The following is a 24,935-nucleotide window of genomic DNA, read 5'->3' on the forward strand; positions in this document are numbered from 1 at the left end:
ACCATGGGCAACACAAGCACTCCCCTCTCAGCCTATGCAGGTTCCGCTGTCCCTCTGCAGGTTAGTAATTGGCACTCTCCAACACTGGAGTATCTCCTTGGAGTGTCCAGTCCCTGGTCCACTGGACACTCTGTGAATTCACAGATCCACTGCTCCCAAAGAAGCAGGACACCCCAGCTTACCAGTTTCCCCTCGCTCCACTCAACACACACCCTTAGCGATGTTTATAATGAAAACAAGCACAAGTTCATTTAACACAGAGGAGAGATTCAAGTGCTAGTAAATGGATATATTGAAAACAAATAGTTACATGTAAAATAAACTTATAGTACACATTCTAGAACCTAGACTTACTTAATTAGTTACTGTCATATCTTATAGTATTGCTCACCTGCGTTTCTCAGCCAGGTAGGCTGCAATCCCTTTTTCATGAAACAAGCCATGGTCTCAGCTTGTCTCCTCAGTGCAGGATCCTGGGTTTACCTCAGTATCCCCAGTTACACCTCCCAAATCCATTGTCTTTACTTATAAGCAGGACACCCCCTTTGCTTGTTTTGTTTTTTCCTGCAGCTCTTCTCTTATGTGAATTCACAACTTCTGCATTAGCATTAGGCTCAGTAAAGCAAATGGACTTACATTATGAGACACACAATACACAATAACCAGCCAGAGAGAGAAGCGTTTACTACCCCCACCAGAACAGAACCTGTTTATCACCTTCTGTTGACCTGTCTTAATGTACATACCTTAAGAACATAGTTTTCAGTATAGATACACAACTCCTTAAATATCATCTGTGCATACATTTTACAATGATGATGACCAGTAAGCTACTAGCTCTTGGTAGAGACCTTACATGTCACCCTTTGGTGAACTGTTACATAGAAACCTGACCCAGAGGATCCCTGTAAACACCTTTTGCCCTCTGCCAGTTGGCACCAATGGGTCCCTGGGTCACAGCACCTCCTATTGGCTAGTTTAGTCTAGTGTTCTGGCTTTTGTGGATCCCATTCTTAGATGTCTCCCTCTCCCCTTCCATTGTATAGGGAGCCTGGGTGCCAGACTCAGGCTGTGTGAATCCCAATGATATTCTAGGTGCCTGAACGTGAGGTGTTGTGACACTGAGTACTGCAACATCTAAGTCCCTCTGTAGTTGTGTAAGAAAGTGGGTTGTGGCAACAGAGACCAAAGATCAACCTTCCTCTTGCAAGATGGAGGTCAGCAATGCAGGTAGACCAGGGCAAGTAGATTGCTACAAACAGCAAACTCAGGGTATTGTGTTCTACTGTGTTTGAATATCAGAGAGTTTAATTGTTAGATACAAGCTCTTTGTGTCTTAATAAGAACAACAACACAGCCCTTAGAGCTAAGATCAAGGGTACGCGTAGGATAAGATTTAGAATTAGGGTTAACTTTAGAGTGATGTTTCAGGTTTTGGTTTCAAATTGAGTGTTGGGTTTCAGAGGTTCATGTTAAGAATAGGTGGAGATTATCAAAGGAGACAAAGAGTTGCTAGGCATCCAGTCCTTAATTAACTTCAACAGGATTCAAGCACCTATTTCCATTCTAAACGCCCCCAGTCTAAGTTGTTAATTAGCTGATTTTGGACTAAGGGCTACATATTTCATATTTAAGGTATTTACGTCACCACCATTACCATAGTACAGGGATTGACAACCTTTGGCACGCGGCCCATCAGTGAAATGCGCTGTCGGGCCGGGACGGTTTGTTTTTCTGCAGCGTCCCCAGATTTGGCCAATTGCAGCTCCCACTGGCCACGGTTCGCCATTCCTGGCCAATGGGGGCTGTGGGATGCTGCGTGAGCTGAGGGATGTGCTGGCCGCTGCTCAGGCTGTAGGGGAGAAGATGCTCCCATCCCCATGGGCACTACCCGGCCCCTCATTGGCAGCCTCAGCACAGAGAGCGAGGTCTGGAGGGGCCTTGGAGACTGACTTGCCACCTTTCCATTCAATGAGTCCCCCCAGGCCAGAGGCCCATGGGTGTGGGGCTGTGAGTGGAGGGGGAAGCTCTGGGGGAAGCCCCAGCTCTGGGCTCCCACAGGGGACTCAGGGCCAGGGAGGGCAGATTCAGCACCACCCAGTGGGACATTAAAAGCAGGTTCTGAAGAGACCCCAGAAGAAATGTAGTGGGTGAAAAAACTCCCCCCTCCCTTCCCCACATCCGGCCAAGCTTCCTCATTTCTCTTCAATGCCTTGTCGCTACTGAGAGGCAGGGGTGATGGTTGAATGATGGGTTCTCCCCCCTCTTCCACCACTGGCCCCTGGATGGAGAGTGTGGGGTGAATACCCTGATGGGAATGGAGTATCCTGGAATTGAAACAATCCTCCCGCCTTTTTGCACCATAAAGGGGCAGGAAGGAGCAAGGGGCAGTTTGGACACACACACACACACATCCCAGCCCCAGTTCAATGTGGGGACATGGAAGGTTGTGTGGAGTGAAGAATTTGCAGACAGTCCCTGACTCCCGAGGGGGCGGGGGGAAGGCGAATTGTGTAGACAGTCCCTGGTTTATAGTAGCTGGGGATGGGGAGTTTGCAGACAGTCCCTGGCTGGTTTGGGGAGGGGAGGGGCGAGGCGTTTGCAGACGCTCCCTGGCGGGGGCAGGGCTAGGGCTAGCAGGGATACTTTCCCTTCCAGCCTGACTCGGGGCTTCGCTGCTCAGAGACCGAGAGAGAAGGTACCGGGGGTGCGGATCGGGCCCCCAGTAGAGCCCCCTCCCCTGGGGTTCCTGCCCCCCTGGTCCTAGCCCCCCCTTTTCTCTGGGTCCTGCCCCCTCTGTGTCCAGGGCCTCCCGACCCCCTGGTCTGGGCTCATCCCCCTGAATCAGGGCTTCGCCTCTGCAGAGTCTCCCCTCCCTGGCTGGGGGCCCCTGCGTGCCGGGGCGGGTTTGGGGGTGTTTGGAGGGAGGTGACCCCTAAACCTTCCTGCTCCACCCCCCCGATCCTCCCCCCGCCCTTCCCTTTCTTTTCGTACTTCTCCCTGCGTGGATTTCCCGGAGCCCATCCCCGTGGCGCCCTGCCGGCCGGCCCTGACCTGCTCCCCACAGGCTCGTGGGCTCCGCTGGGTGCCCATTGCCGGTCGGAGCTCACCATCGCCACCCCCGCACTGTGACTCAGCCTCTGGCTCCATCGCATCCCAAGAAGCAGCTACTGCAGCAGGAGCCAGGGACTGTGAATTGTTGTAACTTTCACGCCGACTCCCTTCCTCCGGGCTGAGAATTAGACATCAGAGTTAAATGCCGGGGACAAACAACCAGCCCCAGCTCCCCGCTGAAGCCCTGTCTGGGCCTCAGCCCTTTCCCAGCCTATGGAGCTTAGCCCAGAGAAGGTGAAGAGGCCTGGCCCCCCGGCTGTAAATACCTGCTGGGGGTGGTGGCACTGCAGCGTGGCAGTGGATGGTCTGACGCCATCCCCTGGCTGGGAGTTGCAGGCAGAGGAATTCACACTAGGAGGGAGGTGCACCTGTCTGGCAGGGAGGGGAATTAGCTGCTGGCACAACTCCCTGAGGGCTGCGGTGGATTCTCCATCCCGAGCTGTGCGTGAAGCTGGACGGGAGGTTTGTTTAAAAGATCTGCCTTCGTTCCCCCCCACAGTTCATTCCGGGCCCTCCCCAGTGTGCGGGTTTGCCCAGGTGATCCCAGTCCTCCCGTCCAACCTTACAGCTGGGAATTTTCCAGGCGACTGGAGTGGTGGCGAGCTGAAACGTGGCTTTTGGAGTGGGGTTCGGAGCCCCTCTCAGTCACGGCAGCTCTGGCGTTCCTCGCCCTCATCCCACCCTCAGCTCCCCTCTCCTCCACAGAGACTCCCCGCGCGCCTCAGAGCCGGGTTTCTGCTGTGGGAGAAATCAACCGGCTGCCGTCCTCTTGCCCCCTCGTAAGGCAGCAAATCCGAGGCCCAGGCTGGACGGTTCCGGGGTGGGGAGCAGGTGCGGCCGAGGGCTGGATTTCGTCCTCGTTGGGGCGGGGGGGTTATGGCAGCCACTCTGGCCCAGAGTGAAAGCTGAGTAAATAGCAGGGCTGCATTCCTGCCAGGAACGTCCGGGAGCCGGAGCCTGCTCCACAAACCTCTGCTTCTCTGCAGGGCGACAGCGGGGAGATGGGTCTAGCTGGGTTATCAACCCCCCAGTGACCAACCCGGGTCCCCTGCAACCCCCATCACTTCTCCAGGGGCTCAGGATAGAGCCCAGGAGTCCTGGCTCCCAGCCCCCTCGTTCTAACCCACTAGTCCCCCACCCCCCTTCATTCCGCCTGACCCCCCGCACACGCCTCCTTCCTTCCATCTATCCGTCCGTCCATCCATCCCCATACACTCCCCGTACATTCTCCATCCATCCCCCAACTCCCAGCCGTACCCAGTCCCCGCCAGCCCCTCCCTGCTGGGGGCTGGCACTGTGGCGGGGGGAGGCAGGGGTCCCGAGAGGAGCCATGACTCTGATCTCAGTAGCTAGGCCCCGTGAGGCTGCGGGACTCCCTGCCACAGGACCTGGCTGAGCAGGGGGGTGGGGCTGAGGTCTCGGAGCCATTGCTGGGGGGGACGGGGGGTTGGGGCACCCTGTGCCCATCAGTTTCCATGGAAACCCTGTATCTCACCTCCCACCTTCCCCCACACAGATCCCCGACCCCAGAGCCGAGATGGAGCTGGTCAGGAGGCTGCAGCACGTCAAGAAGCCAGGTGAGTCAGGGCTGTGAGGGGCGGTGCCGTGAGGGGGAGGGCGGCCCCATGGCTGACATGGCCCCTCGCCCCAGTGCCCATGGGGTGCTTGTGGGGGGGGCCCATGGCTGACATGGCCCCTCACCCACTGCCCATGGGAGGTTGGGGGGGGGCGTGGCTGACGTGGCCCCTCCACCCCGGTGCCCATGGGGGGCCCGTGGCTGATGTGGCCCCGCGCCCCGGTATCCATGAGAGTCAGGGGGGGCCTGTGGCTGATGTCCCCCTCCCTCCAGTGCCCCTGAGCAGCAGCTCGGTGTCGGTGTTGCTCCGAGGCTTCGTGGCTGACGTGAGCTGCGAGCTGCTCTACAGGAACGAGGAGCCGGGGCCCGTGGAGGTCGTGTTCAAGTTCCCCGTGGACGCTGAGGCAGCTGTCTACGCCTTCCGGGCCTGTCTGGGTGGGGGCCTGCATCCAGGCCCAGCTCCACGAGAAGAAACAGGTGCTTGGGGGCAGTGGTCCCGTGGGGGAGAGAAGAGAGGGCCGGGCTGGGGGGATCTTGGGGTGACCCCGTCTCTCCCGGCAGGCGCAGGAGCAGTACAAGGATGCACTGAGTGCGGGGCAGAGGGATGTCAGGGGACGGGGGGATCTCGGGCTGATCCCGTCTCTCCCGGCAGGCACAGGAGGTGTAAGAGGATGCGGGGGGCAAGGAGATGTTGGGGGCAGGGGAATGTCGGGGGGCAGGGGGATCTCGGGGTGACCCTGTCTCTCCCGGCAGGCGCAGGAGGTGTACGGGGAAGTGCTGGCCGGGGGGCAGGGGGTCTCACCGTGTGGCACGTGGGAGGGGCAGGGGGATCTGTGGGTCTCACCATGGGGTGCGTGGGGGGGGCTGTGGATCTCACCGTGACGGGGGTGGCCACTATTCATCTCAGGGTGACCCTGTCTCTCCCGGCAGGCGCAGGAGCTGTATGGGGACGTGCTGGCCGGGGGGTAGTGGGATGTGGGGGGGCAGGGGGATCTCGGGGTGACCCTGTCTCTCCCGGCAGGCGCAGGAGCTGTATGGGGACGCGCTGGCCGGGGGGCAGAGCTCGTTCCTCCTGCAGCAGGAGGGGGCCGGGGGCGATGTGTTCAGCTGCTCCCTGGGGAATCTGCCCCCCGGGAAGGAGGCGGTGCTGACCCTGCGCTACGTCTGTGAGCTGCCGCTGGAGCCTGACTGGGCTGCCCGCTATGTGCTGCCGACTGTGCTGCGCCCCCGCTACACGCCCCGCAGTGAGACCTACAGTCCCCCCTGCACCCGTTCCGTGCCCTCTGGTGAGACCCACAGATCCCCTACCCCCGTCACGGTGAGACCCATAGCCTCCCCCCCCATGCACCCCATGGTGAGACCCACAGATCCCCCTGCCCCTCCCACGTGCCACACGGTGAGACCCACAGCCCCCCCCTGCGCCCCCGGTCCGCACTCAACACTGAGACCTACAGCCCCCCCACACCCGTTCCGCGCCCTCCGGTGAGACCCACAGCCCCCCACCTGCCCTCCGGTGAGACCCACAGATCCCCTACCCCCGTCACGGTGAGACCCATAGCCCCCGCCCACACGCACCCCATGGTGAGACCCACAGATCCCCCTGCCCCTCCCACATGCCACACGATGAGACCCACAGATACCTCTGTCCCCGCTGTGCACCCCATGGTGAGACCTACAGCCCCCCCCCCCCCCCACCTGCCCTCCGTGAGACCCACAGATCCCCTACCTCTGTCACGGTGAGACCCACAGCCCCCCCCCCATGCGCCCCACGGTGAGACCCACAGATAGACTTCAAGGTCAGAAGGGACCATTATGATCATCTGGTCTGACCTCCCGCATGATGCAGGCCACAAAGCCATCCCTACCCTTTCCCTTGACTCTGCTGCTGAAGTCCCCAAATCCTGTGGTTTAGAGACTTCAATTAGCAGAGAATCCTCCAGCTAGCGATCCCTGCCCCATGCTGCGGAGGAAGGCGAAAAACCTCCAGGGCCTCTGCCAATCTACCCTGGAGGAAAATTCCTTCCCGACCCCAAATATGGCGATCAGTATGTCCAATTTTTTAACCTTTCCTCACAGATCAGGTTTTCTAACTCTTTGATCATTTTTGTTACTCTTCTCTGGACTCTCTCCAATTTGTCCACATCTTTCCTAAAGTGTGGTGCCAAGAACCAGACACTGTACCCCAGCTGAGGCCTCATCAGGGCCGAGTAGAGCAGGACAGTTACCTCCCGTGTCTTACATACAAAACTCCTGTTAATACACCCCAGAATGAGATTAGTACTAGGGCCAGTGTTATACATGAGGGAAGATGAGATGGTCACAAAGTTTCCAAGGCCAGAAAAGATCAATGAGTCATCCCCTCCCATCCAATTATAGAATAGAATCATAGAATATCAGGATTGGAAGGAACCTCAGGAGGTCATCTAGTCCAACCCCCTGCTCAAAGCAGGACCAATCCCCAACTAAGCATCCCAGTCAGGGCTTTGTCAAGCCTGACCTTAAAAACCTCTAAGGAAGGAGATTCCACCACCTCCCTAGGTAACCCATTCCAGTGCTTCACCACCCTCCTAGTGAAAAAGTTTTTCCTAATATCCAACCTAAACCTCCCCCACTGCAACTTGAGACCATTACTCCTTGTTCTGTCATCTGGTACCACTGAGAACAGTCTAAATCCATCCTCTTTGGAACCCCCTTTCAGGTAGTTGAAAGCAGCTATCAAATCCCCCCTCATTCTTCTCTTCTGCAGATTAAATAATCCCAGTTCCCTCAGCCTCTTCTCATAAGTAATGTGTTCCAGTCCCCTAATCATTTTTGTTGCTCTCAGCTGGACGCTTTCCAATTTTTCCACATTCTTCTTGTAGTGTGGGGCCCAGAACTGGACACAGTACTCCAGATGAGGCCTCACCAATGTTGAATAGAGGGGAACGATCACGTCACTCGATCTGCTGGCAGTGCCTCTACTTATACAGCCCAAAATGCCGTTAGCCTTCTTGGCAACAAGGGCACACTGTTGACTCATATCCAGCTTCTCGTCCACTGTAACCCCTAGGTCCTTTTCTGCAGAACTGCTACCTAGCCACTCGGTCCCTAGTCTGTAGCAATGCATGGGATTCTTCCGTCGTAAGTGCAGGACTCTGCACTTGTCTTTGTTGAACCTCATCAGATTTATTTTGGCCCAATTCTCTAATTTGTCTAGATCCCTCTGTATCCTATCCCTACCCTCCAGCGTATCTACCACTCCTCTCAGTTTAGTGTCATCTGCAAACTTGCTGAGGGTGCAGTCCATGCCATCCTCCAGATCATTAACGCTGCTATAATGGTGCTTCCTTCTCATTCCTTATCCTTTGCTGCTTTCTGGTGACTGCATGAAGCAACCAGAATTTCATTGACATCTGCCGTATTCGCCATCTTTTCTCTTTACTGCTTCGCTTCCAAGGGTAAGCACCAAGGGCTGGTTGGGGCACTTGGACTGTGGATAGGATCGCAGAGCCCCAGGCACCTGTTAGGATATAGATATTCAGGCCTGTCTGCAAAGGCCTATACTTTAAGAATTTATGTGTATTCTTATCACTTAGCTAGTTATAGAGTATAAAAGAGAGAATCAAAATCACTGTTTGTGAAAGGGCCTTCTCGTCCTGTGACAGACTGAGGCTCTGTTCTTAGGCTAAGGCCTTTGGCTAAGCAGCAGAGGCAGCCATAAGCTGAGAAGTGAACGGTCACATCCTCACATTCCAAACTAGTCACATGGAAATAAGGTGCTATTGGGCTGTTAGGAATCCAATCCTGTCCTGATATTCCTATCACCTCCAGAGAAAGGGAAGAGCCTAGAACATGTAAAAGGAAATTTAGTTTGATAGTTTTCTGACTGGTAAGAACTCACTTATCAATAGACACAGCTGGGAAACCCTTATGTCTGTATAGATGTAGTTGTGAAATCCTCACTTCTGTATTGTTTTGTATGTTTATTTGCATGGTCTCTGTCTGGTTCTATAATTGTTTCTGTCTGCTGTATAATTAATTTTGCTGGATGTAAACTAATTAAGGTGGTGGAATATAATTGGTTAAATAACCATGTTACAGTATGTTAGGATTGGTTAGTTAAATTTCAATAAAATGATTGGTTAAGGTATAGCTACACAGAACTCAAGTTTTACTATATAGTCTGCAGTCAATCAGGAAGTAAGGGGGGAATGGGAACAGGGAATGGGGGTGGGGAAATTGGAATCATGTTTTACTAAGGGGGGAATGGGAACAGGGATGGCTCTGTGGTGTCAGAGCTGGGAAGGGGGACACTGAGGAAAGAAACTGGAATCATGCTTGCTGGAAGTTCACCCCAATAAACATCGAATTGTTTGCGCCTTTGGACTTTGGGTATTGTTGCTCTCTGTTCATGCGAGAAGGACCAAGGAAGTGAGAGGGTGAAGGAATAAGCCCCCTAACAGCACCCACCAAGATTTGCCTTTGTATTGTTGTCATCAGCAGGTAACGCACGCAGGCCCCAATCCTGGTGAGGTGGGGGCCAATGGGAGGTTGGCCTTTGAGCTCAGTGGGGAAAGGTCTTGCCCCCAATGTGTATCTAGGTAGGTAAATGGTTCTGAGCACTGTAGTGTCTAAGCACACGCAGGATGAGGTGAGTCAAATGGAGGTGGGATGTTAGATGGGGTGGGATCTGAGTTACTGCAGAGAATTCTTTCCTGGGTGCTGGCTGGTGAGTCTTGCCCACATGCTCAGGGTTTAACTGATTGCCATATTTGGGGTCGGGAAGGAATTTTCCTCCAGGGCAGATTGGCAGAAGCCCTGGAGGTTTTTCGCCTTCCTCTGCAGTGTGGGGCCCGGGTCACATGCTGGAGGATTCTCTGCACCTTGAGTTCTTTAAACCACGATTTGAGGACTTCGATAACTCAGACATAGGTTAGGGGTTTGTTACAGGAGTGGGTGGGTGAGATTCTGTGGCCTGCATTGTGCAGGAGGTCAGACTAGATGATCATAATGGTCCCTTCTGACCTTAAAGTCTGAGCTATGGCCAGGTCACACCAACTGGGGATCTGCCCAGTGACTCCAATGGAGCGGCGGCTGATTGACTCCAACTGAGGATCTGGCCCAAAGAGTTTAAGGCTGATATTTTCCAATCCTGACTAGGTGATTTGGACACACAATTCCCATTGAATTTAGTTTGAAAACATCAAACTAAGTGACCTGCTCAGTGCCACACAGGGAGTCTGGGGAAAAGCCAAGAACTGAACTGTGAGTTCCAAGGGCCAGTCCAATGCCTCAAACACACACTCAGCCGTCATCTCCCCGCTGGGGTCAGAGGGTGAGGGTCTCTGGCCTGTGCTATGAACGGAACAGACTATATCACAGTGGTCCCTTCTGGCCTTAGAACAGCTGGGAATCCATGAGTCTCCTAGCGAAATTGTGATCCAAGCTGTTCAAAACAATCGTTTAGCATTAAGTGTCCTGCTCCTCAATGAAAATTGCAACCTCTGCTTTTCCCAAATGAACAAATTAAGGAAGAGTTTAGCACATGCTAAGTATTTGATCAATTGATTTGTGGCCAACATTTTCAAATTTGGGGACCTAAAGTTGTTAATAATTAGGCTGGAATTAGGCACCTAAATCCGATTGAATTTCAATGGGATTTGGACATCTAGCTTCTATAAAGCTGCTTGCAAAGTGCCAAACTTAGCTCTCATCTGGTACAACTGTAGACCTGAGCCCCAGCCCCATTTGGGGAAACCGAGGCACAGAGAGGGGCTGGGTCACACTTTCAAAAGCATCTAATCCCAGTGTCCAGAGGGGCAGATTTTAAAAGTATTTAGGTGCTTTGTGGAATTTTCACAAATGCTTAAACAAGTTAGGTGCCTAACTCCCCTAGAAATGAATAGCAATTCGGCATCCAAACCCCTTGGGTAGTTTGAAAATCTTAGCCTTAATGTCTCTGTTTTAGTGTGTTTTGTTTTTTTTCAGGATTGCTGGGCAGCCCTGGCTCCCAGAGAGGTCACTGAGAAATGCAGGTGCTCAACACACCTATGTTGCCAGCACAGAGTGCCCGAGGACAGCAACAGCGGGTTCGTTGCCCGGTGGGCTTCGTGTCAATAAACACACCAGGTGGAGAAGCAAACAAAGTTTATTTGAGATCTCAAAGCGGTGCAAGGAGACTGGCACGTCTCAAATCAAGCACACCAGCAAAAACAGTTTCTCTCTTCTTTATACATTTTACAACTAAGCCCCCCCTCTCTCCCCCTCTCTACCGAAGGCGTGTTATACATTTAAGCAACTAAATCATTCTAGGGCTATAAATCTAGCTTGTTAGTAACTTCTCCCTAAACTGTTATTTGGTCCTGTTTACCCTTAGTTTATTACCCCTTCCCCAGCTAGAAACATGCAAACCTCATCATTATTGTTTGGTACCTGGAATGAACAAGGTCATAATTGCTAACTGGCTATTTACACATTTCAATTCCTGTCCTTGGTTGTTGAGGTCGATCAGAGTTAAACATGGAAGGACAGAGTTGAAACATGGAAGAACTCTGGCTCAGGCAGGCCTAGTAACCCCAACACCTACAAGTCTGGCCACTTTGATTAATAGGGATTTTTGCTGGCTACCTTTAGGCACCTGAGTTTGAAAACTTTTGTCTAAGTGATTTGGCTGAGGTCACAAAGGAAGTCAGGGCCAGCTCCAGTATTAAAGACTATTCAGGAAAGACTAAAAGACACAGGAGTGTGTGTGGCAGCTCCCTGTCTGGGTGACATGAAGAGTTCTTAAGGAACTGGTTGAAACTGACCAAGAGGAACAAGGGGGCCAGAGAGACAATGCCAGTGCTGCCTGGATTCCCCCTCTTCTCACAGGGAAGCTGAGCAAAGACACCCCCAACCTGGAGAATGAAGGACTGGGAAGGGGTGAGCTGGGGGGTCAGAGGTGACTTCTGGACGCGCTCTCTCTCTCTCTCTCATAGGAACTGACTACGGAGGTCAGACAGACACACACAGACACAGCCTGGACACGGAGTTCACTCCGGTTCGGCGGGGCCCCGGACTGACCAGAACGGATGACGTTTTCACCTTCATTTATCTGTACTAACCTAAGAGCTGTCCACATGACTAATAAACCCGACTGTTTCGCAAACGTTGCCTGAGTGTCACTGCGAATCCTGGGGGAGGCGCTCGAGTCCCTGCCAAGTGGACACGTCTCTCCCAGGAGTCCGGCTCCGCTGGACAGAGCTCACAGGATGAAGCAGGGGGGCTGGAGCCCCAGAGGGTCAGTCCAGGAGGTGGTGAGGCCACATGGCCTCCCCTGAAGGGAGAGTGAGACCCTTTGGGCGTCTGGCCCATCGAAAGGGGTCCTCCAAGGGACTGGTCCAAAGCTGGGGGCGCAGCACCGATCCTATGTATCTGGGACAGTATGTGTGTGAGGCTGTTCTCCCTGCCTGAGGCTCTGGGATCTGCTGTGTATTTGTGTGTGTGTGTTTTGTTGTCGTCCCCTGCTGGAGGGAATGAGACCTGCTCAGTGTGTGGGTGCAGGTGCATGCATCCCTGCTGTCCTCTTCTCTTGCTCGGTGTGTGGGGGTGGGGTGTGTATTTCCCTTCTGCGCCCTCTTGGAAGGAAGGACACTTATTCTTTGTGAGTGTGTGTGGGGAGAGGGGGGGAGTGCAAGCTGCTTTGTGATGCATGGAGACAGCTCAGTTCTGGCCCGGGCCTGGCCTGGCAGGGGCTGCTGCAGCTCAGAACTCCACAGAAATACCAGAGCTCTGAGGATGCAGGGCCTGGGCCAGGCTCCTTAGCCTGTGTGCTGCAGACAGGAGGGGAATGCTGCAGGAGGAGAGCTGCCCATCACAACAGTGGTGCATTGACAGAGCTCTGTGGGATGTGGGGGGCGGTGAACTTGGATCGCAGAGGGTCAGGGTGGAGGGGAATCATCAGCGCTGTGTGTTTGGGGCAGGGCAGCAATGATAGCTCATTTCTGTGATGTGTGGGCAGCGTTAGGACAGGCACAACAGGGGTATTGTAGGTCAGGGCTGAGATCCGTCAGCAGAGCTGTAAGGGAGTCAGGGCTGGGACAGCAGGGGGCTGCAGATCAGGATTGAGGGGCACCAGCACAGCTGTGTGTGTGTGAGCCCAGAGATGGAATGGGGTGGGGGAGAAGGGGGCTGTGGGTTAGGAGCGAGGACATTGACAGAGCCTGGGGTTGTGGGCAGCACAGCAATGCCCATCAGTCACTGAGGCCTAGAAACCTGGAATTGCCTTTTGCTCAATGTCCCTGGGCCGTGCCGCCTTTGCTAATCTCCTGGGAAACTGAGGTTTGTTTACCTGTCTGTTTCACTGCAGCCACCCCCTCAACCCCCTCACATTCCCTCCCTTCCTGGGGGTCTGATGGAATTTACAAAGGGAGGGATCACCTGTCACGGGCGTTAGGAATGAACGGCTCGACCCCTTTGGCTTTCCCATCAGGGCTATCTGCCATAGGAACAGACCTGTCCCTTCCTTTGTCTAATTTTAATCAATGCCTCTGACTTTCTATTCTAATCAGCCCCCACGAGACTGCCACAGAGACCGGCATTTCCCGGCAGCGTTGCCATTCTAATGGCCCTCAGCGGGACCCATTAAAGTGACAAGTAACTTTGTTTCTGCTGCTGGCCCGTCATTCCTCGAGAGGGTTGTCAGCTCTCCAGGCCGGGCCCAGCCCTGTGCTGGTCTGAGCCCTTCTCGGAGCGCTCATTAAGATGTTAAGTTCTAATGACTGGTGTGTCCTCTTGTAGGTCTCTGTTCACTAACAGATGCTGCAGGCTAATTGGAGACAGTTCTTCTTAGAAGGAGGTTTGCTTATGGGAATGGTTTTAACAAGCACATAATGAAGCAGCCTTTTTTTTTTTTTTTTTAATATTTTTGTCCTAAGCAGGGCATTAGTAAAATTAACATGTTTCAAGTGAAATTGATCCAGGTTGTATAGAAGGGCACCATTGCCTCCCGCAGCACCTCCTTACAGCTGAGTGTGGTTCTGCTGTGTGTTGCCTCAGTTTCCCCCCCCCCCCCCCCCATGAGATCACTTTGACTTTAAGTTCAGAAGGGACCATCATGATCATCTAGTCTGCCCTCCTGCACATCACAAGCCACAGAACCTCACCCACTCACTCCTGGAATACACCCCCAACCTCTGGCTGAGTTACTGAAGTCCTCAAATCTTTATTTAAAGACTTCAAGTGACAGAGAATCCACCATTTACACTAGTTCAAGCCAGCAAGTGACCCATGCCACACGCTGCAGAGGAAGGCAAAAACCCCCCAGGCTCTCTGCCAGTCTGACCTGGGGAAAACCCCCCAAAAGCCTGCATGTTCCTATGCTAACTTTTGAATTAATCACACATGTATTTCTATGAGTTAACGCTCCATTCGCCTTAGTTCATAGCACTGTCAGGGTGTTCACGGCAAGAGAATCTCTCCTGACTCATGCCAAGGAGAATAAACACACGCAAAAAAAAAAAAAAGTGATATAATATCCCCTCTATTAGGATGGGACTTTTGAAGGGCTTTGAGGGGGATTTAGGGGCCCAGCTCCCCTGGAATTTCAGCTGGCCCCATGAGCCCCTTTGACAATCCCAGGCTCTATCATTTTCTTTACTAAATTGGTGTTTATGTCATGGGAGGCAGTGGCTGGGGAGCTGGGAGCCTGCCGTCTATTTCCATGCCTACCACTGACCCTGGGCAAATCGCATGACCCCTCCGTGCCTTGGTTTCCCCATCTGCAAAAGGGGGTTAGCCACACTTCTCTTCCTTTGTAAGGTGCTTTGAGCTCATGAAAATTGCACTGGGTGTGTGGGTGTGATGGGGTGTCCACCCCACACAAGCCCTGAGTGGGTTAATGTGGGCTGGGAGGGGCCAATTAACCTTAGATGTTGCACATGGAGGGAAACCAGGGCTTTATAGGGCCTAATGGCAGATGAAGCCCAGCTACGGGAGAAGCTGGGGTAGCATTATCAAGCCAGGAAGCCCAAGCAGGAATGAGCTGCTGGGAGGCAGGATGTCTGCAGTTGTTCCCTGAGGAGACAGGGAGTTGGCCTGGGATAAGGAGGAGATCCAGGGGGATAATAAGCCCTGAAGTTCTGCCCCGAACTAGGGAGTCTTACAAGAGGCCTAGAGGAGTGAAGTAGCCAAGGGGTGTAGAGGCAGCTCCAGGGGTGAACCCAGAGTTAGGCAAGGTGATAGAGCGCTGGGCTGCAACAACGGGGTCTGAGACTGAGCAGGCCTAGCGTGCTAGTCAGAGGGTACCTGGGGTGGAAGCTGGGGTAGCAGGGGGACCTGGGTCCACCACTGGCAAATTGGATGTCCACAACCAGTTAAATGGCAGTAAAAGGCTGTGTGTGTCTGCACTAAGGTCAGGGCTAGCTAATGCGCATTCACAGAGATGTCCTGGCCAGTCCAATTTATAGTCCCCACACAGTTCTGCAATGGTTTTTTTGGGGGGGAGGGCCCTTCCTACCTACCTATGGGGGTCTGACCCCTTCTCCTTGTCTCCTCCTACATGAATCAGGTTTGGGTGGAGCTTGCCTTTCTGTGAGCCAGGATCTGGGGAGCCCATGCCCCTCTGGATGGGAGAGCTGAGAACAGGCAGGCTTGGGGCATGTGCCAAGGACACACTGCTGAGAACGGGCATGCTTGACGCACCAGAAACTCTCCAGCTCTGCGGAGGGGGGAGGAGAACCCCCACTGAACTGAATGGGGACAGTTCATGTGTCTCAGAGCTGTGCTTTCAGGCTGTATTGAGCCCCCCTGGGTGTTGTCTTTCAGCTGAGAACCTCTCATGGAGATGAGTGGGCCACTTCCCATCTCTCCAAGCCCACTCCACTGCTGATGGATGGGTGGATTTTTCTCCCGCCTCCCCCCTGCCCCTTCTCCCCTAGCCAAGGTTGGGAAGCCCTTCTTGTTAAGCGAATGACTCCAAGTGCTCTAAAATTCACCCTATACCGGAAACCTACTGACCACTATACTTACCTACATGCCTCCAGCTTTCATCCAGACCACATCACACGATCCATTGTCTACAGCCAAGCTCTAAGATACAACTGCATTTGCTCCAACCCCTCAGACAGAGACAAACACCTACAAGATCTCTCTCAAGTATTCTTACAAATACAATACCAACCTGCTGAAGTGAAGAAACAGATTGACAGAGCCAGAAGAGTACCCAGAAGTCACCTACTACAGGACTGGCCCAACAAAGAAAGTAACAGAACGCCACTAGCCGTTACCTTCAGCCCCCAACTAAAACCTCTCTAGCGCATCATCAAGGATCCACAACCTATCCTGAAGGATGATCCCTCACTCTCACGACCTTGGGAGACAGGCCAGTCCTCGCTTACAGACAGCCCCCCAACCTGAAGCAAATACTCACCAGTAACCACACACCATACAACAAACACACTAACCCAGGAACCTATCCTTGCAACAAAGCCTGTCCCCAACTCTGTCCACACATCTATTCAGGGGACTCCATTATAGGACCTAATCACGTCAGTCACACTATCAGAGGCTCATTCACCTGCACATCTACCAATGTGATATATGCCATCATGTGCCAGCAATGCCCCTCTGCCATGTACATTGGCCAAACCGGATAGTCTCTATGCAAAAGAATAAATGGACACAAATCAGACATCAAGAATTATAACATTCAAAAACCAGTCAGAGAACACTTCAACCTCCCTGGACACTCAATTACAGACCTAAAAGTCTCAATTATTCAAAAAAAAACCCTTCAAAAACAGACTCCAACGAGAAACTGCAGATTTGGAATTAATTTGCAAACTGGACACCATTAAATTAGGCTTGAATAAAGACTGGGAATGGCTGAGTCACTACAGCCATTACTAAAAGCTATTTCCCCATGCTAATTTTCCCCCTACTGTTACTCACACCTTCTTGTCAACTGTTTGAAATAGGCCATCCTGATTATCACTACAAATTTTTTTTCTCCTGCTGATAATAGCCCGCCTTAATCGATTATTCTCATTAGAGTTGATATGGCGACCCCCATTTTTTTCATGCTCTCAGTGTGTGTATATGTATATATGTATATATATCTTCCTACTGTATTTTCCACTGCATGCATCTGATGAAGTGGGCTTTAGCCCACGAAAACTTATGCTCAAATAAATTTGTTAGTCTCTAAGGTGCCACAAGTACTCTTCGTTCTTTTTACGTTTACAACTGTGATGCTTCTCGGGGTGCCCAGGGCTGGGAGTTGCCTTGTTACCCCCTCCCTCCAGCACGAGGGAGTCTTGCCTGTGCTGGCTGAGTGAGAGCTCCTGACACAAGCAGCCCATCAGCCACTCTCCTCTGGGCTCCACCAGCCCTGCAGGCTGACAATCGATGCACCCTCGCTCCTGCATCCCTTCAAAGTGCCCCCTTCTGGCATCCACCCCAATCGCTGGATTCCCAAAGACCTCAGTTTCACCTCCCCCCCCGGTCCTCTGTCACACAACACTTGAAAGAAAGAAAGAACAGAGATTCACCCAGAAACAAGCGTGAGTGACAGAAGCATATGGCTACATACAAAACAAAATCATAAAATACAAACTAGGGCCTATGCTTACTAATGGTCATCTTTCCTATCTAATGAAGTAGATTCTCACCCCAAAGTTCAGTCTCTCACAGTGATTGCTGGCCCCAAGGAGCTAGGACCTAATCTTTCATAAAGCACCCCTGCTCGGCAAGGTACCTCCTCAGCGAATAGGTGAAGAGTCTCTTTCTCCTGTGATATACGGACTCAGTCTTTTGGCTTTATTCCTGGACAGGGCCGGCCCCTCACTGTCATATCATCTTTTTCACTTCCATGGGGTTTTGATGTTTATAGTGTCTTTGGCTTTCTGTTGATTGTTCTGGATTGATGCAAAGGTAGACAATTGAGTGATACATTACATAATAGACGAGCCAGGGAGGGAGGACAACTCCGTCCCAGTTAAATGGGCCATCATTGAGACACATGATTCCCTGCTAACTCTTACTCCAAGACCATAAAGGCAAAATTTTCAGTATAGCTACATTATTCCCTAAATATTACCCTTATGTACATCTCGCAAAAATTGAGTATTGATACCTTACAAGCTTTCAGTAGACACCTTGGATGCTACCCTGTATGGATAAACACCACGAAAGTGATGTATTAGTTGTAGTGAGTTTGTCAAGTCTGAGACAGTAGTTGCTTGTAAACAGCAAACTCTTTGCCAGTTGGCACCAATGAGCCCCTGTGTCACAACAACCCCTTCACTGTTGCATGCATGATACCAATTAACCCTATACTTTCCCTACCCATCATTAAAGTCGCAGACCACTCTCACATCCCATCTCACTGCTATCAATTCCCATTCCAATACAGAATCATTTAGGTCAGTGGTTTTCAAGCTTTTTTCATTTGCGGACCTCTAAAAAATTTAGAATGGAGGTGCAAACCCCTTTGGAAACCTTAGACACAGTCTGCAGAACCCAGGTTGAAAACCACTGATTTAGGTTGTGTCAATAGCAGGGCACTGGGATCATCTTGCTCCAGGCAGTGAGGACCTCTCAAGATTCCTTCCCACCCTACATTTCTGTGATTCACACAGGAACTTAGAGTGTAGCAATTCCTAGCTTGTCAGCGGCGAGGAAATTCTTGGTGTTCACAACACCTGAGATAGGTACTCAGGCTCCCTGAACAATGAATGGGGAGAGACGGGGCTAAGACTGAGAGTCACAAAAGCCAGCGCACTCTGCAGGCAGGCGCCTAAGGTAGCCACTGGGAGATGCTAAGCACAGGGGTGTGTTCAACCCCGCCCCCTCACAAAGTTAAGCACCTAAATCCTGGCTGGAGGAAGGCTCATCCTTCTGACTGGGGCTCTCAGCCCCTCTCTTTGAATCAGACACAGCTGCCCTGTAACTCTGAGCCTCAGGGGGTACAGGACTCCCCCAGGACATGGGAGACCCTGGATCCAGTCCCCCTGCTCTAAAGGCATGTTCATTATTTAAAATCAATTACCCTATTTGGAATATAGCTTTTAGAAGGAGACTCCAGCCTTCCTGTAAAGTCTCCAGATGATGGCGACTCCACCACATCCCTTGGTAAATGGTTCAGAGTTGCTTCAAGACAGGGGTAGGCAACGTGTCCGTACATGGACACAAGTGTCTGTGGTAAAAATGTTGAGGTCCATAGCAATTTGAGTCCGGGTTGAATGACTGAAAGACATAACCCTCCCCCCAGTGTCTGTCACTGTCAAGGCTGTATCCCCACTTTGAACTTTAGGGTACAAATGTAGGGGCCTGCATGAAAACTTCTAAGCTTAACTACCAGCTTAGCTCTGGTCCGCTGCCACCATCCCAAGGCTAATTTCCTTCCCTGGGTAGCCTTGAGAGACCTTCACCAATTTCCTGGTGAATACAGATCCAAACCCCTTGGATCTTAAAACAAGGAGAAATTAACCATTCCCCTCCTTCCTTCCACCAACTCCTGGTGAATACAGTTCCAACCCCCCTGGGATCTAAAACAAGGAGAAATTAACCATTCCCCCTCCTTCCTCCCACCAACTCCTGGTGAATACAGTTCCAACCCCCCTGGGATCTAAAACAAGGAGAAATTAACCATCCCCCCTCCTTCCTTCCACCAACTCCTGGTGAATACAGATCCAACCCCCTTGGATCTAAAACAAGGAGAAATTAACCATTCCCCTCCTTCCTCTCACCAACTCCTGGTGAATCAAGATCCAAACCCCTTGGATCTTAAAACAAGGAAAAATCAATCAGGTTCTTAAAAAGAAGGCTTTTAATTAAAGTAAAAGGTAAAAATCATCTCTGTAAAATAAGTATGGAAATTAACTTTACAGGGTAATCAAACTTAAAGAGCTTAGAGGACTTCCCTCTAGTCTTAGGTTCAAAGTACAGCAAACAAAGATAAACACTTTAGTAAAAGGTACATTTACAAGTTGAGAAAACAAAGGAAAACTAACACGCCTTGCCTGGCTATTTACTTACAAGTTTGAAATAGGAGAGACTTGTTTAGAAAGATGTGAAGAACCTGGATTGATGTCTGGTCCCTCTCAGTCCCGAGAGCGAACACAACCCCAAACAAAGAACACAAACAAAAGCCTTCCCCCCCCCAAGATTTGAAAGTATCTTGTCCCCTTATTGGTCCTTTAGGTCAGATGCCAGCCAGGTTACCTGAGCTTCTTAACCCTTTACAGGGAAAAGGATTTTGGAGTCTCTGGCCGGGAGGGATTTTATAGTACTGTACACAGGACAGCTGTTACCCTTCCCTTTATAGTTATGACAGTCACTAAGTCCAGTAATTTTGTCAAGTGTCCACCATGCAACATGGTGGTGCTGACCTCTGCTCCAAGAACAATTTGGTGATCTGACCTTACAGTGAGAGACTCAAGAACCTCAAACTATATAACTTAACAGGGAGACGGTGAGCAAAGCTTCAACAAAGAGTTGTCTAGAAGTACGTACAGGGGAGGGTGTTTCTGGTTGCCGGGGACTCTTCAGTCTCCTAGACAAAGGCGAATGAGAGCGAATGGCTGGCAGCGGAAGGGAGACAAATTTGGGCTAGAAAGAAGGGGCACGTTTCTAATGGCAAGGGCAACTGGCCATTGGAACAGTTTGTCCAGGGCTGTGGTGGATTCTCCATCATTTGGAGTCTTTAAATCAGGACTGGATGCCTCCTTCTAAAAGATCCCCTCTAGCTCCGGGACAAGCCATCGGTGTTGCCAAAGGTGGGCTAGGGCTAGAGGAGGTTCAGCCCCCACCAGATCTGAGCGAGCCACCCGCTTGGTGAGAGCCCCCTGGCTGCCCAGCAGCAGGACGAGCAGGGAGCGTCCCCATGGCCCGGCGTGGTGCTGCGGGCAGAGTCTGCCCTGAGCATGCCCAGTGCCCAGTGCGCCAGCCCTGTCCCTGGTGTGAGGAGTGAAATGGAGGGAGGGGAGGGGAGGGGGAAGGGGCTGCGGAGGAGGGAGACAGACACAGACAGAGCCAGCTGCTGCCATCGGCACTGACACATGGCTCCCTGGGCTCCCAGCTCCCCACCACCTCTCCCTTTGCCCCTTCCAAACCCCCCTCATAGGCCCCCCAATTAATCCCCTCCCACAGCCCCCATCCCCTTCCCACAGTGCCCCCAACTCTCTCCCACAGCCCCCACCCAACCCTCTGCCATAGACCCCCCAAAATCCTCCTGCAGTCCCCAGCCAACACCCCCACCATAGACCCCCATATAACCCCCAACCTCCCCCCAGCTCCTGTTTAAACCCATCCATCTCCCTGCTACCCCATTCCCAAATAAACACATCCACATATCTCCAGATAAACCCAAACCCCACAAAACCTCCTTCTGCCACATTCCCCACCCACCCCACTGCACCAATCCCCTTCTTCTCACATATATCCACCTCATGGCACACCCCTGCAACTAAACACCCCCAAAAAACATCACCCTGCCAGCACCCCCCTCCACCCCAACACCCCTCACCCCCACCCAGACTTTCCCCCGTCGCTGCTTATCATCTCCCCAGCCCCATTCCCCAATAAACCCACCTCTGAAAACCATCCCTACGCCACCATCCTCAAACCACCTCCCTCCCCCCACCTCCCTCTGTCTTCACCCCAGCCCCTCCTGCCACTGCTCCAGCACCTCTACTCCCCCCAGTGCCCTTCTGCAGCCCCCAACACCCAGGTCCATCTACCGTACACATCAGCCCGAATGCCCCCAGCTCCTGGCTACATCAACCCTCCTCTCCCTTCTTCAGTCGCTCTGGTCCCTGGGGCTCACCCCGGAACCCCCCATAGGATGCCTCACCCCTTTACCCTGGAACCAGCATCCCACCTTCACCGTATGTGGGGCTGGGGACCTTTTTACCCCTCCTTAGCCCTCCTCTTCTTTGTCCCCTGGGGATGGTGGGACGGCGGAACCCCCACTCATTTGGAGGAGACGCCCAGCAAATCTGAGTGTAGGGAGAGCCAATGGGCCAGAGCAGGGAGTCGGGCCCAGCCCCACTGGACACTGCTGTGGGGTGAGCATGGGGCAGGCTGTCTCTACAACATCCCTACCCTCCTTGCTGGGGCCTCATCTCTGCACCAGGCCGGGATAGAGACAGCGACCCCCACACCGGAGAGTGGGGCCTGACAGTTTCACTGAGCTCCCCCAAAGGGTATCTTCTTCACCAGCCCCCTAGGGCGATGGGCTTGATGCAGGAATCACTGGCTGGAATGCTCTGGCCTCTGCTATGTGGGAGATGTGACTAAAATGATCAGAGTGGATTTTTTTTTCACCTTAAAATCTATGTATCTAGGAGCTCCTCTCCCCCACAGAAAAAGTGGGTTAAGGGGGAAGTGTGACTCTTGCAGGGTGAAGAGTAGGTGTGTGTGCATGGACCCAGTAACGTAGCTAGCGGGGTGCCGGGGAAGCAGCCGCTTCTCCTCAGCAAATTTGCCCAAAGCGGCGCCTTTCCAACTGCGGCCGGAGGAGCGAGGAGGGGTGCAGGCTGGCCGCCCACAGCGTAGCCAGCAGCCATGTGGGGGCAGCAGGCACACAGCCGGAGGAGCGGGGGGCGCAACATGGCATCCGACAGCCATGGCCAGAGGAGCGAGGGGAGGGCACGGGGGTGGCAGCCCGCAGGCCGCAGCATGGCCAGCAGCCATGCGGGGGGCGGCAGTTGAGCAGCCGGAGGAGCGGGGGGGCGCAGCATAGCGGCCGGCAGCCACGGCCACAGGAGCGGGCGGGGCCACAGGGGTGGCACGGCAGGGCCAGAGGAGCGATGGGGGGGGAGGGGCGGTGAGGCCGGAGGAGTCAGTCAAGGGGGGGGCGGCGCTGAGCGGCCGGAGGAGGAGCCAGCCAGTGGGGCGTGGCCAAAGAAGGAGCCAAGAGGGGTGCCTTTTTTAGGTTTGCTCCCCCTCCTCTTAGAAGCTGCCTACGCCACTGTCTGGACCCCTCTCTCTTTCCTCAGATGAGTAGAAAGCAGTACAGTGCAAACAACCTCCAAAGATTTTAACTTTTTGACAGAAAACTGAAAACAACAGAACAGAACATTTTTTGAGAGAGAGAGAGACAAGGTGGGTGAGGTGTTATCTTTGATTGGGCCAACTTCTGTAGGCGAGAGAGACAAGCTTTCAAGCTTACACAGACCTCTTCTTCAGTCTGGGGAATGTACTCAGTATCACAGCTAAATACAAGGTAGAACAGATAGTTTATCATAAGTAGTTAACACACATTTCAAGGGACCATTCAAGTTGAAATGGCCCATTAACACCCCTCCAGTCATGGGAGGTAGAAGGGGGGGGGAAGCAGTTATGTGTGTGTGGGGGGGGGGGGGGCGGGTTAGTTGGTTACAGTTTGTTGTAATAAGCCATAAATCTAGCATATTTATTCAGTTCATGATTTTTAGTGTCTTGCAAAGTTATGAATTTAAGTTCCCAGTCTCATCTTTTGATGGGGATGTGCAGATTTCTTTAAGAATGAGGACTGAGAGGTCAGATTTAGAGTGATCGCTTTGTGAAAAGTATCATTAAACAATTACAATCCACACTTGATGGGGATCACATCCTGAAAGAAATCTTTCCTGTTTCCCCACTTCTGGCTTTCAAACAACCCCCCATCCTTTCCAAGCTTATCATAAGAAGCAAATTCCCCACAGATCAGTACACACCACTCAAAGCAGCATCATATCCTGCCAGAACAACAGATGCAAAAGAAACAGACATATCTCCACTGCTACAATGAGCAATACGCCCCCCAATACACCTTTCAAGATCCATGGGTCCTATATGTTCCTATCACGACATGTGGTGTACTTCATCCAGTGAATCAAATGCCCAGACAACAGCTATGTGGGTGAAACCAGACAATCACCATGCTCTCAAATGAACTGACACAGAAAAATGATAAAAGATAAACACTGTATCACCTCTGGGTGAACACTTTTCATAAAGAGTTCACTCTATTGCAGTCCCTTGAAATATGTTAACTATTTATGCTAAACAATCTGTTCCACCTTGTATTTAGCTGACAAACTGAGTACATTTCCCAGTCCTGAAGAAGAGCTCTTCTGTATAAGCTTGAGTCTCTCACCAGCAGAAGATGGTCCAATAAAAGATATTCCCTCACCCGCCTTGTGTGATGGGATCCCCAGGGTACAACCTAGAGATGTGGAACCGCTGTGTCACCTTAACTCTCCAGCCTGGGCTGTCTCTCACAACACTATGCCAGTGACAAGCAGCAAACCCCTCCAGGTGCTGTGATCACACAGCCATCAGCTTGTGGAGACCCACACCCAGTTAAATTGCATGAATGTTCTCTAAGCCAATCATGAATTATACAGAGAGAGCCACCAGCCAATCACGCTAGCCTTGCACCCTAGAAATATACCGTCTTACACTGCTCAAGACTCCCTTGGACAGTGCAAACTCATTAATTCATTCACCACACCAACAAATGAAAGTAGACGTGCAACAGGCCTTGTTAAACTGAGCTGAGATTTCCCAAACACTTCAACCAAAAACACACTGTTTTAGGTAAAATATAAAACAGATTTATTAACTACATAAAGATTTTAAGTGACTATAAGAAGCAGGCATAGAGATCAGAGTTGGTTACATAAGAAATAAAAATAAATTTGCAGTCTAAATTCTACAAATGAAGCAAGATTTGAATCAAACAGTTTTTCACCCTAATAGATGTTACAGGCAGCTCACGGCCTGGGACCAATCTTCCCCAGTTCAAAGTCTTTGTCTTCCAGACAATCTTCCAGGTGTTGAGATGGTGGAGGAGAGAGGCCAAGTGGTCATGTCATTGACCCTCCTTATACTTTCTCTCTAGGTGCTAGAAAGATCCTTGCGGTGACGTGGGGTCGGGCAGTACCCGTTGCGTAAGTGCCCTCTGTGGAGTCTCTGGGAGAGTGGATTCTTCTTGATGGGCCATCAATGCCTGTCTGGCCAGCGATGGTTGCCCCTTTGTTCTTACTGAAAGGCCAGCTGTGGCCATCTCCCAACCTCACTATATTTCAGTAACACATTTAGCAATACTTCATAACATCACATACAATGATAGTACCCACAATTCAACAGGACATTATTGTTCAGCAGATCAAGACTTCTCAAATGATGCCTCCCAAGGCAGACTTTGTAGCAACACACCAAAATCATTTCACAGTGGTGAATACGGGGATCCAGGGTGCTCTTTTGAGGTACAGAGGGTCACACCTTGTCTTTGTAATATTCTGGTACCAATACAGCCACA

At 52.0% G+C, this 24,935-nt stretch overlaps 2 protein-coding genes across 9 annotated transcripts in view; both read left to right on the top strand.

The window, feature by feature from the left end:
- The window catches only part of LOC135974464 (maestro heat-like repeat-containing protein family member 1), a 936,803-nt gene that overhangs the window by 322,482 nt on the left and 589,386 nt on the right, over nt 1–24,935 (top strand). The gene's annotated exons all lie outside the window — the stretch shown is intronic.
- Nucleotides 2,573–11,817, top strand: LOC103306663 (uncharacterized). 8 transcript variants are annotated; one of them, XM_065562648.1, is made up of 6 exons: nt 2,998–3,576; nt 4,631–4,691; nt 4,964–5,167; nt 5,712–5,976; nt 10,658–10,798; nt 11,647–11,817. In XM_065562648.1, exons 1-4 carry the CDS (start codon nt 3,328–3,330, stop codon nt 5,858–5,860), a joined length of 663 nt encoding a protein of 220 aa, XP_065418720.1. In that variant the 5' UTR covers nt 2,998–3,327; the 3' UTR covers nt 5,861–5,976; nt 10,658–10,798; nt 11,647–11,817. The 8 variants fall into 8 exon arrangements, 3 of the variants coding, with proteins under 3 accessions (XP_065418721.1, XP_065418720.1, XP_065418719.1); XM_065562649.1 differs by lacking the exon at nt 2,998–3,576 and adding an exon at nt 2,579–2,698 and having other exon boundaries at nt 10,658–11,817; XM_065562647.1 differs by having other exon boundaries at nt 10,658–11,817.

The sequence above is a fragment of the Chrysemys picta genome, chromosome 12, assembly GCF_011386835.1.
Source record: "Chrysemys picta bellii isolate R12L10 chromosome 12, ASM1138683v2, whole genome shotgun sequence".
Classification (NCBI taxonomy): domain Eukaryota; kingdom Metazoa; phylum Chordata; order Testudines; family Emydidae; genus Chrysemys; species Chrysemys picta.